General features: G+C 43.4%; 1 protein-coding gene across 1 annotated transcript in view; it reads left to right on the forward strand.

The window, feature by feature from the left end:
• Window positions 1-15908, forward strand: part of LOC124048681 (potassium/sodium hyperpolarization-activated cyclic nucleotide-gated channel 1-like) — a 178611-nt gene that overhangs the window by 90430 nt on the left and 72273 nt on the right. Inside the window, exon 4 of the mRNA XM_046369697.1 lies at window positions 7726-7944. Within this exon, the coding sequence (XP_046225653.1) occupies window positions 7726-7944 (219 nt within the window). The remainder of the gene's footprint in view (window positions 1-7725; window positions 7945-15908) is intronic.

The raw sequence follows: 15908 nt of genomic DNA on the forward strand, positions 1-15908 counted from the left end.
ATATCATGCGTAAGGCTGGTGCCATGTACGCCTGCCCGAGGAGACACACAAGACCAGATGCGTAGAGCCGGCTTCATGGCACCTGTTTCGATGCCCACTCTAGCCCGGCCGATACGAGGAGCTGGAATGTACCGCACCGGGCTATGCACACACACCGGGGACACTGTGCACTCCACCGCATAACACGGTGCCTGCCCAGTCCCTCTTGCTCTACGGTAAGCACGGGGAGTTGGCTCAGGTCTCCTACCTGACTTAGCCACACTCCCCGTGTGCCACCCTCCAAGATATTTTTTGGGGCTGCCTCTTGGGCTTCCTTGCTAGCCGTGTTCCCTCGTATCTCTGGCTCCTCTCTCCGGCTGCCTCTGCTCTCCTAGCTGCCTCCACCTGTTCCCATGGGAGGCGATCCCTTCCAGCCAGGATCTCCTCCCATGTGTAGCAACCCTTGCCGTCCAAAACGTCCTCCCATGTCCAGGAGTCCTGACATCGCTGCTGCTGCTGTTGCTGCCCGTTACCACGCTGCTGGGTCCTTTTGTGGTTTGTGTGTCTGTATCGGATTTCTTCCTCTTCGTCTGAGGAGGAGTAAGGATTGGACCAAAGCGCAGCATGGTAAGTGTTCATGATGATATTTAATTCAAACTCAGGACACTAAACAATAAATGACAACGTGAATTTACAAAACCCAAACAGTACCGTGTGGCCCAAACACTCAAGCCAAAAGTGAAACCCAGGCTACCTAAGTATGATTCTCAATCAGAGACAACTAACGACACCTGCCTCTGATTGAGAACCATACTAGGCCGAACACAAAAAGCAACATAGAAAAACAAACATAGACTTCCCACCCCAACTCACGCCCTGACCGTACTAAAACAAAGAATAAAATAACAGAACTATGGTCAGAACGTGACAGTATTGGAGTGCCCATCACAAAGCCCTGTCCTCAATCCCATACAACATTTGTGGGTAGAACTGAAAAAGCGTGTGCAAGCAAGGAGGCCTAAAAACCTGACTCAGTTACATCAGCTCTGTCAGGAGGAATTGGTCAAAATTGACCCAACTTATTGTGGGAAGCTTGTGGAAGGCTACCCAAAACGTTTGACCAAAGTTAAACAATTGTAGGCAATGCTACAAAATACTAATTGAGTATATGTAAACTTCTGACCCACTGGGAATGTGATGAAATAAATAAAACTCTCTACTATTATTCTGACATTTCACATTCTTAAAATAAAGTGGTGATGCTAACTGACCTAAAACAGGGATTGTTTTCCTAGGATTAAATCTCAGGAATTGTGAAAAACTGAGTTTAAATGTATTTGGCTAAGGTGTATGTAAACCTCCGACTTCAACTGTACATGGCTTGGTTCTTGTTTACCAGTTGCATGTGTGTACTGTATGTTGACAGTATGCATGTTTATAGTAGGCCTTGGCATGCTCCTTAATCCCCTAGTGGGAGATTCGCTAGTGCAATGGTGGCTTCTCCAGGCATGGTGGCTTTAACATGGTTAAATTGGTTCCCCATGCAAATCAATTCATAGACATACTGTACATGTACAGTATATATGTTGATATATATCATTGGTTGCGTGACATATTATCAACATTACAACATACAGTTACATAAACACATTACACCATACTTCAACATTTTAACATAATACAGGTCTCGTTTGCAAATATATTTGGCCTCAATTAGACGAACCAGTGTAAGTGAAGGCTAAGTGAGCATATTGCCTACTACTTCAACATACTGTAAGCTTACACTATACAGGATCTTTTAATAATATCTTTCTCTTAGATTTTCTATCATTCTAAAAGGGACTATAAACTGATCAAAAATATAAGTGCAAAATGTAAAGTGTTGGTCCTATACATTTACATTACATTTTACATTTAAGTCATTTAGCAGACGCTCTTATCCAGAGCGACTTACAAATTGGTGCATTCACCTTATGACATCCAGTGGAACAGTCACTTTACAATAGTGCATTTAAATCTTAAGGAGGGGGGGGGTGAGAGGGATTACTTATCCTATCCTAGGTATACCTTAAAGAGGTGGGGTTTCAGGTGTCTCCGGAAGGTGGTGATTGACTCCGCTGTCCTGGCGTCGTGAGGGAGTTTGTTCCACCATTGGGGGGCCAGAGCAGCGAACAGTTTTGACTGGGCTGAGCGGGAGCTGTACTTCCTCAGTGGTAGGGGGGCGAGCAGGCCAGAGGTGGATGAACGCAGTGCCCTTGTTTGGGTGTAGGGCCTGATCAGAGCCTGTTTGATGAGCTGAAATAAAAGATCCCAGAAATGTTACATATGCACGAAATAAAAACCTGTGCACAAATCTGTTTACGTCCCTGTAAGTGATAATTTCTCCTTTGCCAAGATACTCTATCCACCTTACAGGTGTGGCATTTCAAGAAGATGATTAAACAGCATGGTTATTACACAGATGCACCTTGTGCTGGGGACACTTTACAGGCCAGTCTAAATTTTGTGCAGCTTTGTCACACAACACAATTTTGAGGGAGTTTTGAGGGAGTGTACAATTGGCATGCTGACTGCAGGAATATTCACCAGCACTGTTGCCAGAGAATTTGCTGTTAATTTCTCTACCATAAGCTGCTTCCAGCGTTGTTTTAGAGAATTTGGCAGTACGTCCAACCCTCCTCACAACCACAGACCACGTGTATGGCATTGTGTGGGTGAGTGGTTTGCTGATGTAAACGTTGTGAACAGAGTACCCCATGGTAGCGGTGTTGTTATGGTATGGGAAGGCATAAACTACGGAAGACAAACAGGATTGCATTTTTTCAATGGCATTTTGAATGCACAGAGATACCTTGATGAGATCCTAAGGCTCATTGTAGTGCCATTCATCTACCATTGTCACCCCATGTTTCAGCGTGATAATGCACGGCCTCATGTCACAAGGATCTGTACACAATTTCCTGGAAGCTGAAAATGTCCCATTCTTCCATGGCCTTCATAATCACCAGTTACCCATTGAGCATGTTTGGGATGCTCTGGATTGACACGTATGACATCATTTTTCAGTTACTGCCAATATCCAGCAACTTCACACAACCACTGAAGAGGAGTGCGACAACATTCCACAGGTCACAATCAACAGCCTGATCAACTCTATGCTAAAGAGATGTATCACGCTGCATGAGGTGAATGGTGGTCACACCAGGTACTGACTGGTTTTCTGATCTACGCCCCTACTTATTTTAAGGTATCCGTGACCAATAGATGAAGATCTGTATTTCCAGTAATGTGAAATCCAAAGATTACGGGCTAATTAATTTATGGGGGGGCAGGTAGCCTAGTGGTTAGAGCGTTGGACTAGCAATCAAAAGGTTGCAAGATCAAATCCCTGAGCTGAAAAAGTACAAATCTGTTGTTCTGCTGCTGAACAAGACAATTAACCCATTGTTCCTAGGCTTGCCATTGAAAATAAGAATTTGTTCTTACCTGATTTGCCTGGTTAAATAAAAAAATCCAATTCAATTGACTGATTTCCTTACATGAACTCAGCAACATCTTTGAAATCGCTGCGTTTATATTTTTGTTCAGTATTGCTTAATTTTCACAAGAATATGGAAAACTAGAGTAAGGATATACAGTGCATTCGGAAAGTATTCAGACCCCTTCCCTTTTTCCACACTTTGTTACGTTACTGTCTTTAAAAAATGAATCAATACCTCAATACGCAATACCACAATACCAATACCTCACAATGAACATATTTTTATAAATGTTTTTAAATGTTTGCAAATGTATAAAAAAAATAAAACACAAACCTAAATTACGTACAGTAAGTTTTCAAACCCTTTCCTATGAGTCTCGAAATTGAGCTCAGGTGCATCCTGTTTCCATTGATCATCCTTGAGATGTTTCTACAACTTGTCCATCTGTGGTAAATTCTATTGATTAGACATGATTTGGAAAGGCATACCTGTCTATTTAAGGTCCGACTGTTGACAGTGCATGTCTGAGCAAAAACCAAGCCACGAGGTTGAAAGAATGGTCTGTAGAGCTCCAAGACAGGATCGTGTCGAGGCACAGATGTGGGGAAGGGTACCAAAAAATGTCTGCAGCATTGAAGATCCCAAAGAACACAGTGGCCTTCATTAAACGAAAGAAGTTTGGATCCACCAGACTCTTCCGAGAGCTGGCCGTCCGGCCATACTGAAAAATCAAGGGAGAAGGGCCTTGGTCAGGGAGGTGACCCAGAAGCCGATGCTCCCCATCCAACCTTCCAGAAAGACAACCATCTCTGCTGCACTCCACCAATCAGGCCTTTGTGGTAGAGTGGCCAGACGGAAGCCACTTCTCAGTAAAAAGGTACATGACATCCCGCTTGGAGATTGCAAAAAGGCACATAAAGGAATCTCAGACCATGAGAAAGAATATTCTCTGGTTTGATGAAACCAAGATTGAACTCCTTGGCCTGAATGCCAAGCGTCACATCTGGAGGAAACCTGGCACCATCCCTCGGGTGAAGCATGGGGTGGCAGCATCATGTATTGTGGTCCTTCTCTAGCTCAGTTGGTAGAGCATGGCGCTTGTAATGCCAGGGTAGTGGGTTCGATCCCCGGGACCACCCATACGTAGAATGTATGCACACATGACTGTAAGTCGCTTTGGATAAAAGCGTCTGCTAAATGGCATATATTATTATATTATTGAGGATGTTTTTCAGCGACAGGTACTGGAAAACTAGTCAGGATCGAGGGAAAGATGAACTGCACAAAGTACAGCGAGATCCTTGATGAAAACTAGCTCCAGAGAGCTCAGGACCTGAGAATGGGGCAAAAGACAACGACCCTAAGAACATAGCCAAGACAACGCAGGGTTGGCTTTGGGACAAGTCTCTGAATGTCCTTGAGTGGCCCAGTCAGAACCCAGACTTGAACCTGATCGAACATCTCTGGAGAGACCTTAAAATAGCTGTGCAGCGACGCTCCCCCATCCAAACTGACAGAGCTTGAGAGGATCTGCAGAGAAGAATGTTAGAAACTCCCCAAATACAGGTGTGCCAAGCTAGTAGCATCATACCAAAGAAGACGTGAGGCTGTAATCGCTACCAAAGGTTCTTCAACAAAGTACTGAGTAAAGGGTCTATGAGTAAATGTTTAAAATATATATAGATATTTTAATACATTTGTAAAAAAAAATCGAAAAAACGTTTTTTGCTTTGTCATTGTGGAATATTGTGTGTATATTGATGAGGGGGGGAAAACTATTTAAGCAATTTAAGAATAAGGCTATAACGTAACAAAATGTTGAGAATGTCAAGGGGTCCGAATACTTTCCAAATGCACTGTATAAGAAATTAAAAATAGGCCTTCAAACTTTTTTCTTTCAAGGCAAGTCCATCTTATTCAAACTGTATGCCTTTTGACCCCTTTATTTTTTTGGCTGCAACCGCACAAACAAACCCTGAACCCAATGAACTGTTTGTTACATTACTCTTCTTAATAAATGTCACAAATAAATGTCACAAGCCTCCAGGTCTGGATATTCTGTACAACTCCTGAGCTGCTAACCCACTTCCTCGTGGCATAAATTCCATCCCCTTGCAAGCCACTAGTCTTGAAGACTTCAATGTCGATTTATAAAATAAATAAAACATAAAAAAGAGAGTAGAGTCATATAATATGGCAAGCAAGCCACCAAACAGGCCCCTACATCTGTGACTACATCCAACATAGCACCCTATTCACTATATAGTATATTTATTTTGACCAGAGCCCTTAAGGCCTCTATATGCACTACAAAGTGAATATGGTGCCATCTGGGATGCACACTATGACTCCCAGCAAGGCACCTAAGGTCAATTTGGAAAGACGGTTGTGACAGCTCCCATATACAGTCTCTTGTAGTTGCTCTTCCTGAGTGACTGACTCATCCAATTTTCTCACCTGTTCCTCTCTTCCTGTGAACTAAAAGTGCTGAGGAAGTACTCCAGCAGAACACTTCATAGAAAGAACTACTCATGCACCTCTAGAATCTTGTCACTCCCAACCCCCACTGTCTCAAACACTGTTGTACTAAGTATAATATGTCTTCTATGTTCTGACTTGTATTGGTGTTTTCTAGAATGCTTCCTCCTGTGCTCTGTCTTTAACTGGTGTTGATGCATCACCTGTGTCACATTTTTGTTCTTTCTTTTCCTGCTAGACCACCTCCAGTGTGTGCTAGGCTTCATCATACCGTGCTGTTGTACTTTATTACATCCATTTTATGTTCTTTCTTTTCCTGCTGTCCCACCTCCAGTGTGTGCTAGGCTTCATCATACCGTGCTGTTGTACTTTATTACATCCATTTTATGTTCTTTCTTTTCCTGCTGGTCCACCTCCAGTGTGTGCTAGGCTTCATCATACCGTGCTGTTGTACTTTATTACATCCATTGTAAGTTCTGTCTTTTACGGCTGTTTGTCTGCCACATGTATGCCAACTCCTTGTTCTCTTTTACTGTTGCTGTAGTGCCTGCCACCTCCAGTGTCCACCTCCAGTGTCACACACCATACTGTTATACTTCATAACAAATTCCTACTAGATTTTTTGCTGCCGCTCTCTTGGAAGCCACCTCAAGTGTTCTGTCTTATACCGTTGCTTTAGTGCCTGCAACTATTGTCCTTTACCCAGGTCTTTCTTTCTCTGCTGCTGTCTTGTATTGCCACCTCTAGTCTGTCAATTGTCTCAGCTCCCTACATGGAAGCCTTTGAAACCTGTATGCTAGAACTGCAGGGTCTGATTTCTCTTCAGGAATTTAGCAGGTTGGTTTATGCCCTGTCTTTCATCGGAGTTGTCTTTTCTTGTATGCCACACCTACCAGTGCTGTCGCTGCAGGCTCCCTATTGCTTTTCAAAATCAGAGCTTCAATTTCCACACTGTATAAGCACTTGCATTTAATGTACAAGAACTTTGTGACAACTGCTGATGAAAAAACGGCATTATAAATATATTTGATTGTTTGACATTTACAGCAACCGTAAGGATCATCAGGAGACTATGTTGAGAATCAATGCTGAAGAATGCGGTTGTATAAATACTACATGCTATTGATTCAAACCAATGTACCAGATGCTTAGTCTAGGCCTTGCTCCAGCAGGGTGTATAGTATCTGGGCTGAATCATAGTGCCTTTGTCCTGACAGGACTGTATTTCTGCCTCTCTGAACTGAATCCCATTAAAGCACTTGTGGTAATCAGCCATAAGAAGGGTTATGTCCCAAATGGCACCATATTCCCTATATAGTAGACGACAAAAGCAGTGCACTATGCAGGGAATAGTGCCATTTGGGACGCAGTAGAGAAAAGGCAGAAGCCAGGCAGAACCTCGCCTCTCTGCTTCCTCCGTCCAGCTCAGTGAAGTGAAGGATCCCTATGTCAAAGACAAACTATACATCAGCTCTTACACAGCTAATGGAAGTAATCAATGTTGATTAGCACCGCTTCCAGCCATCGAATTGTTTTACACGCATTGGTCGAGGAGGAATGAGGGAGCAAGGGAGCAGAGGGAGTTGTAGTTTAGTCACTCTGTGAGCGTAATGTGCCCAAACATGAAGGTATGTTGGCAGGATGTTCTGTGGAGGTTCAGTGATCCATCAAAGAGAAGGATCCTCCTCTCTCTGTGCCGTAAATCTTCTACAAGCCCGCGGTAACACCCCCCTTTCCCCTTCTCTCTCCCTCTTTCTCCCCCATCCTCCCCCTGTCTCCCCTACAGAATGACTCGTGGGGTAAGCAGTACTCGTACGCTCTCTTTAAGGCCATGAGCCACATGCTGTGTATCGGGTACGGCGCCCGGGCGCCCGTCAGCATGTCCGACCTGTGGATCACCATGCTCAGTATGATTGTGGGCGCCACCTGCTACGCCATGTTCGTCGGCCACGCCACCGCTCTCATCCAATCACTGGACTCGTCCCGCAGGCAGTACCAAGAGAAGGTAAGCCCTTACTTAATATAAAATCATATGTTTTTATTATGCTTTTATATATTTTTACAATACATAATGCTAATTTCTCTCAGGTGGATTATGCCTACACTGGGCCTGTATTTTAAGGGTGCTGCACTGCACTCACAGAGTGTCAGATCATAATATCTCCGTTCTGCTCGGTGGCTCTGAAAGAGGATTTGGAAAAGCCCTCACAGATACCAAAAACACTTGTTCCTGTTGTGAGGAGGTTCCCAGACAGAACTACAGTAGCACCATGTCTGCATCCCAAGTGCTCTGGTCGAAGGTAGTGCACTATGGAGGGAATAGGGTGCCATTTGGGATGCTAACCATCTCTGTTTGGGTGCTTTTAGGGAACACTGTTAGGGGAGGTTCTGCAATCTAGATCCCTAATATATCATTTCTGCATGAAATTATTCCTCATGAACCACCAAACATCTGGAGTCATGCTAATGAGTATTGAATTCTTAGTATAAGCTGTTAGAATCTAAATGATTGGGCTTTTGCAGTAAAGAGCAGAGTACAATTCCCATATCCGTTAGACTAGTGTTATGGCTAGGGCTTGCTTCTGAAGCTGTGGACTTATAAACACTTATGATGCAATCTAGTCTCACTGTACCTATACAAATCTGTCAGTTTGACCCTTGCAAAGAATGGTCAGGATTAGGGTGAGATCATTACTACCCACTGTTTTGAGTATGACCCTTAGATAGATTTAGTTAGCACCAGTGGCGATCTATGACTAGCCATAATAATCTGTGCTGACCGTTGGATAGGTTTCTTAGTAGGCTCACCTGTGAGTGATCTGATTAGCCATAATAATCTAATCTAGTGCTAACCTTTGGGGAGATGGGTAACTGTAGCATACAGTGGCTCTCTATGACTGTAGTCTCACCTGTGATCTGTGAATGACCTGGCTTAGATTTGATTCCATCCGTTTCCTCATCTTGGCTACTTTATTGTTTATCTGGTTTGTATTTACTGTCAGGAAGTTGTGAAAGCATCAATTTGATAAAAAATGTAAGGCCTAATGAGCTCTCACACACACAACCTGGATTTAACACAACACACATACACTCGGCAGTGGATGAATAACTTTCATTGTTTTTTACTGCAATATACAGTGGGGCAAAAAATGATTTAGTCAGCCACCAATTGTGCAAGTTCTCCCACTTAAAAAGATGAGAGAGGCCTGTAATTTATCATAGGTACACTTCAACTATGACAGACAAAATGAGAAGAAAAAAAATCAGAAAATCACATTGTAGGATTTTTAATGAATTTCTTTGCAAATGATGGTGCAAAGAAATAAGTATTTTCCACCATAGTGAAGAATTACGCTTCACTATCTGGCAGTCTGACGGATGAATCTGTGTTTGGCGGATACCAGGAGAATGCTACCTGAACGAATGCATAGTGCCAACTGTAAAGTATGGTGGAGGAGAAAAAATGGTCTGGGCTTTTTTTTTAATGCTTCGGGCTAGTCCCCTTATTTCCAGTGAAGTGGAAACTTAACAGCATGCAATGACATTGTAGATGATTCTGTGCTTGCAACATTGTTGCAACAGTTTGGGGAAGGCCCTTTCATGTTTCAGCATGACAAAGCCCATGTGCACAAAGTGAGGTCCATACAGAAATGGTTTGTCGAGTTCATTGTGGAAGAACTTGACTGGCCTGCACAGAGCCCTGACCTAACGCCGGATTCCTGCCGTAAACCCTGGACCATTGATCATCACAGCTAGCTAGCTGCCACTGAGTGACACAGCCCTGAAGCTAGCCCTGAGCCAGGCGCATATCCAGGCTAGCAAATGTAATTACCACAACTACAATACTAATTTCGACCATCTGACCCGGTCCCTTCGTCGACACGGTGCCCTGCCGTACCACCACGACTGCTCCACAGACGTAATTCCATCAGCTGTGTCTTCAACCGGCCTTTCCCGGATGTTTGAGCAGACGCTTGTTATGCAGGTGAATGAGGACCCAAAAGCGACTTGGCGAAAACAGAGTCTTTAATCCAGTTTAAGGAAATAGCAATACTCCTAGACAAATCGGAGCGGTAAATAAATCATAAAAAACAATTCCACTCGTAATCACGAGAACTGACTGGAGACTCGATAATAAACTGCAGGTTGCCTCGGGAAGGCACTTGACCGTAGCAGACTCAGACACCTGCTCACCACGCAGCATCTGAGGGAAACACGACACGACAGGGCGATACAAAGACACAGCACGGTGAACAATATACAAGGATCCGACAGGACAGAAACGGAAAACAAGGGGAGAAATAGGGACTCTAATCAGGGGAAAAGATAGGGAACAGGTGTGGGAAGACTAAATGATTGATTAGGGGAATAGGAACAGCTGGGAGCAGGAACGGAACGATAGAGAGAAGAGAGAGAGGGAGGGAGAGAGAGAAAAAGGGGAACGAACCTAAAAAGACCAGCAGGGGGAAAACGAACAGAAGGAAAAGCAAAATGACAAGACAATATAAGACAAAACATGACAACGCTTCTACTTACCCCGGACTTCTAACTTTAAACGCTGTGTCTCCTGCGTGCTAGTGTAGCAACGACTACCCCCGCGGCTTCACTGTTCTATCTATTGCTGTACACTGAACCCTATGATCACTTGGCTACATAGCTGATGCCTGCTGGACTGTTCATTTATCACGGAACTCCACTTTGTTTACCTTTGTTTATCTGTCGGCCCTAGCCCAAAACTGTGTGTTGCTCACCCACCCTCTCTGCCCATTCATCGCCCTTTTTACTTGTTGTTGTTGTCTTAGCTGATTAGCTGTTGTTGTTTAGCCATTGTTGTCTTAGCTAGCTCTCCCAATCAACACCTGTGATTGCTTTATGCCTCGCTTTATGTCTCTCTCAAATGTCAATATGCCTTGTATACTTGTATAATTATCATTGTTTTAGTTTACTGTGGAGCCCCTAGTCCCACTGTACATGCCTTAGATACCTCCTTTGTCCCACCTCCCACACATGTGGTGACCTCACCCAGTATAACCAGCGTGTCCAGAGATGCAACCTTTCTTATCATCACTCAGTGGCTGGGCTTACCTCCACTGTACCCGTACCCCACCATACCCCTGTCTGCAAATTATGCCCTGAATCTATTCTACCACGCCCAGAAATATTTTATTCTCTGTCCCCACCGCACTAGACCAGTTTTGCTAGCCTCATCCTACTCCTCTGTTCCTCGGGTGATGTGGAGGCACCAAAAATTCTGAGATTACCATACCCAACTACAACATTTTCTATCTAGATAGAACTGCCAAAGGGGGAGGAGTTGCAATCTACTGCAGAGAGAGCTTGCAAAGTTCTGTCATACTTTCCAGGTCTATGCCCAAACAGTTCGAGCTTCTAATATTAAAAATGAATCTCTCCAGAAATAAGTCTCTCACTGTTGCCGCCTGTTATTATATACCCCCCTCAGCTCCCAGCTATGCCCTGGACACCATATGTGAATTGATTGCCCCATCTATCTTCAGAGTTCGTTCTGTTAGGTGACCGAAACTGGGATATGCTCAACACCCCAGAAGTCCTCTAAAATAGATGCCCTCAATCTCACAAAAATTATCAAGGAAACCACCAGGTACAACCCTAAATCTAGAAACATGGGTACCCTCATAGATATTATCCTGACCAACTTGCCCTCCAGATACACCTTTGATGTTTTCAATCAGGATCTCAGCAATCACTGCCTCATTGCCTGCATCTGCTATGGGATCCGCGGTCAAGCGACCACCCCTCATCACTCAAATGCTCTCTATAACACTTCTGCGAGCAGAATCGACCTAGCCCGGGTATCCTGGAAGGATATTGACCTCATCCCGTCAGTCGAGCATGCCTGGTCGTTCTTTAAAAGTAATTTCCGTACCATCTTAAATAAGCATGCCCCTTTCAAATAATGTAGAACTAAGAACAGATATAGCCCTTGGTTCACTCCAGACCTGACTGCCCTTGACCAGCACAAAAACATCTTGTGGCAGACTACAATAGCATCGAATAGTCCCCGTGATATGCAACTTTTCAGGAAGTTCGGAACCAATACACACAGTCAGTTAGGAAAGCAAAGGCTAGCTTTTTCAAACTTTTCATCCTGTAGCTCTAACTCCAAAACGTTTTGGTACACTGTAAAGTCCATGGAGAATAAGAGCACCTCCTCCCAGCTGCCCACTGCACTGAGGCACAGATAAATCCACGATTATCGAGAATTTCAATAAACAGAACTGAAATTGCAGGCGAAACCCTGAGGAAAATCAAAACAGGAAGTGGCTTCTATTTTGAAAACTCCATTTTCCATAGCCTCCCGTTGCTGGATTAAAAGGGATATGAACCGGATTCCTTTTCCTATCACTTCTCAAGGTGTCAACAGTCTTCAGATATAGTTTCAGGCTTTTATTTTGAAAAATTAGCCAGAACGATAACATCGCGTCAATTGATAACATGAGTTTTGCTCACGCAACAGAATTTGGACAGCCATTGTTTTCACCTCTCCTACTGTGAAAGACATTTGCGGTTGATGTATTATCGATTATATATATTTAAAAACAACCTGAGGATTGATTATAAAAAACGTTTGACATGTTTCTGTGGACATTATGCATTGTCGTAACCGCTCTTTCCTGTGGATTTCTGAACATAACACGACAAACAAACGGAGTTATTTTGATATAAAAATCATCTTTATGGAACAAATGGAACATTTGTTGTGTAACTGGGAGTCTCGTGAGTGAAAACATCTGAAGTTCATCAAAGGTAAACGATTAATTTGATTGCTTTTCTGATTTTCGTGACCAAGCTTCCTGATGCTAAGTGTACTTAATGTTTTAGTGCGATCGATAAACTTAGACAAACGCTTGGATTGCTTTCGCTGAAAGCATCATTTCAAAATCTGACATGACAGGTGGATTAACAAAAGGCTAAGCTGTGTTTTCCTATATTGCACTTGTGATTTAAATATAATATATAATATAATAATATATATAATATGTATAAATATTTGTAGTAATATTTATTGAATGTAGCGCTATACTATTCAGCGGTTGCTGATGACACTTAACCCGATGTTGGGATTGCAGCCAGCTTCAATGCCATGCAACACTCCTCCAACTGCTGTTAAATGCTAGCAAAATCAAATGTATGCTTTTCAACCGTTCGCTGCCCGCACCCGCTCCCCCAACTAGCATCGCTACTCTGGATGGTTCTGACCTAGAATACATGGACAACTACAAATACCTACAGTGGGGAGAACAAGTATTTGAAACACTGTCGATTTTGCAGGTTTTCCTAGTTACAAAGCATGTAGAGGTCTGTCATTTTTATCATAGGTACACTTCAACTGTGAGAGACGGAATCTAAAACAAAAATCCAAAAAATCACATTGTACGATTTTTAAGTAATTAATTTGCATTTTATTGCATGACATAACTATTTGATCACCTACCAACCAGAAAGAATTCCGGCTCTCACAGACCTGTGAGTTTTTCTTTAAGAAGCCCTCATGTTCTCCACTCATTACCTGTATTAACTGCACCTTTTTGAACTCGTTACCTGTATAAAAGACACCTGTCCACACACTCAATCAAACAGACTCCAACCTCTCCACAATGGCCAAGATCAGAGAGCTGTGTAAATTGTCAACCTGCACAAGGCTGGGATGGGCTACAAGGACAATAGGCAAGCAGCTTGGTGCGAAGACAACAACTGTTGGCACAATTATTCGAAAATGGAAGAAGTTCAAGATGATGGTCAATCACCCTCGGTCTGGGGCTCAATGCAAGTCCTCACCTCGTGGGGCATCAATGATCATGAGGAAGGTGAGAGATCAGCCCAGAACTACACGGCAGGACCTGGTCAATGACCTGAAGAGAGCTGGGACCACAGTCCCAAAGAAAACCATTAGTAACACACCACGCCGTCATGGATAAAATCCTGCAACACATGCAAGGTCCCCCTGCTCAAGCCAGCGCATGTCCAGGCCTGTCTGAAGTTTGCCAATGACCATATGGATGATCCAGAGGAGGAATGGGAGAAGGTCATGTGGTCTGATGAGACAAAAATAGAGCTTTTTGGTCTAAACTTCACTCGCTGTGTTTGGAGGAAGAAGAAGGATGAGTACAACCCCAAGAACACTATCCCAACCGTGAAGCATGGAGGTGGAAACATCATTCTTTGGGGATGCTTTTCTGCAAAGGGGACAGGACGACTGCACCATATTGGAGGATGGATGTGGCCATGTATCGCGAGATCTTAAGAGCATTGAAGATGGGTCATGGCTGGGTCAAAAACGATGAAAATAAAACCTAATATAACTCAAACGGAAAGCATTTGCATTTTTACGCAGTCCAGGCAGTGCTGAGAGGGATAGTTTGGCCTGCTATTTGTTCTGGTTCTGGTTGGATGTCTTGGCTGGGTCTTCCAGCATGACCATGACCCGAAACACACAGCCAGGGCAACTAAGGAGTGGCTCCGTAAGAAGCATCTCAAGGTCCTGGAGTGGCCTAGCCAGTCTCCAGACCTGAACACAATAGAAAATCTTTGGGGGAAGGTGAAAGTCCGTATTGCCCAGTGCCTGCCCCGAAACCTGAAGGTCTGTATGGAGGAGTGGGCCAAAATCCCTGCTGCAGTGTGTGCAAACCTGGCCAATAACTACAGGAAACGTATGATCTCTGTAATTGCAAACAAAGGTTTCTGTATCAAATATTAAGTTCTGCTTTTCTGATGTATCAAAAACTTATGTCATGCAATTAAAATGCTAGTTATTTACTTAAAAATCATACAATGTGATTTTCTGGATTTTTGCTTTAGATTCCGTTTCTCACAGTTGAAGTGTACCTCTGATAAAAAATGACAGACCTCTACATGCTTTATAAGTAGGAAAACCTGCAAAATCGGCAGTGTGTCTGGCTAAACTGTAAACTCTTCTTCCAGACTCATATCAAACATCTCCAGTCCAAAATCAAATCTAGAGTCGGCTTTCTGTTTCGCAACAAAGCCTCCTTCACTCACGCCACCAAACTTACCCAAGTAAAACTGACTGTCCTTCCAATCCTCGACTTCGGCGATGTCATTTGCAAAATAGCTTCTGTCAATACTCAAAGCGCCTTATACCACCCACCACTGCGACCTGTATACTCTAGTCGGCTGGCCCTCGCAACATATTCGTCGCCAGACCCACTGGCTCCAGTTCATCTATAAGTCTATGCTAGGTAAAGCTCCGCCTTATCTCAGCTCACCCGTCACGATAACAACACCCACCCGCTATCTGAGCAGCTAACCGATCGCTGCATCTGTACATAGTCCATCTGTAAATTAGCCCACCCAATCTACCTACCTCATCCCCATATTGTTTTTATTTACTTTGCTGCTCTTTTGCACACCAGCATCACTACTTACACACCATCATCTGCTCATCATCATTTGCTCATCGATCACTCCAGTGCTAATCTGCTAAATTGTAATTACTTGGCTACTATGGCAAATGTATTGCCTTACCTCCTCATGCCATTTTCACACACTATATATAGACTTTCTTTTTTTTATATTGTGTTATTGACTGTACACTTGTTTATTCCATGTGTAACTCTGCGTTATTGTTTCCATCGCAATGCTTTGCTTTATCTTGGCCAGGTTGCAGTTGTAAATGAGAACTTGTTCTCAACTAGTTTATCTGGTTAAATAAAGGTGAAATAAAAAATAAAAATAAAAACCCATCAAACACCTTTGGGATTAATTGGAACGCTGACTGGGAGCCAGGGCTAAGTCCCCACTGCAATCATCCAACATCTAGTGGAAGCCTTTTCCTAGAAGAGTGAAGGCTGTTGTCACAGCAAAGGGGGGACCAACTCTATATTAATGCCCATGATTTTGGAATGAGCTGTTTGACAAGCAGGTGTCCACATACAGTGCATTCGGAAGTATTCAGATCCCTTTATTTTT

The sequence above is a fragment of the Oncorhynchus gorbuscha genome, linkage group LG11, assembly GCF_021184085.1.
Source record: "Oncorhynchus gorbuscha isolate QuinsamMale2020 ecotype Even-year linkage group LG11, OgorEven_v1.0, whole genome shotgun sequence".
Classification (NCBI taxonomy): Eukaryota; Metazoa; Chordata; class Actinopteri; order Salmoniformes; family Salmonidae; genus Oncorhynchus; species Oncorhynchus gorbuscha.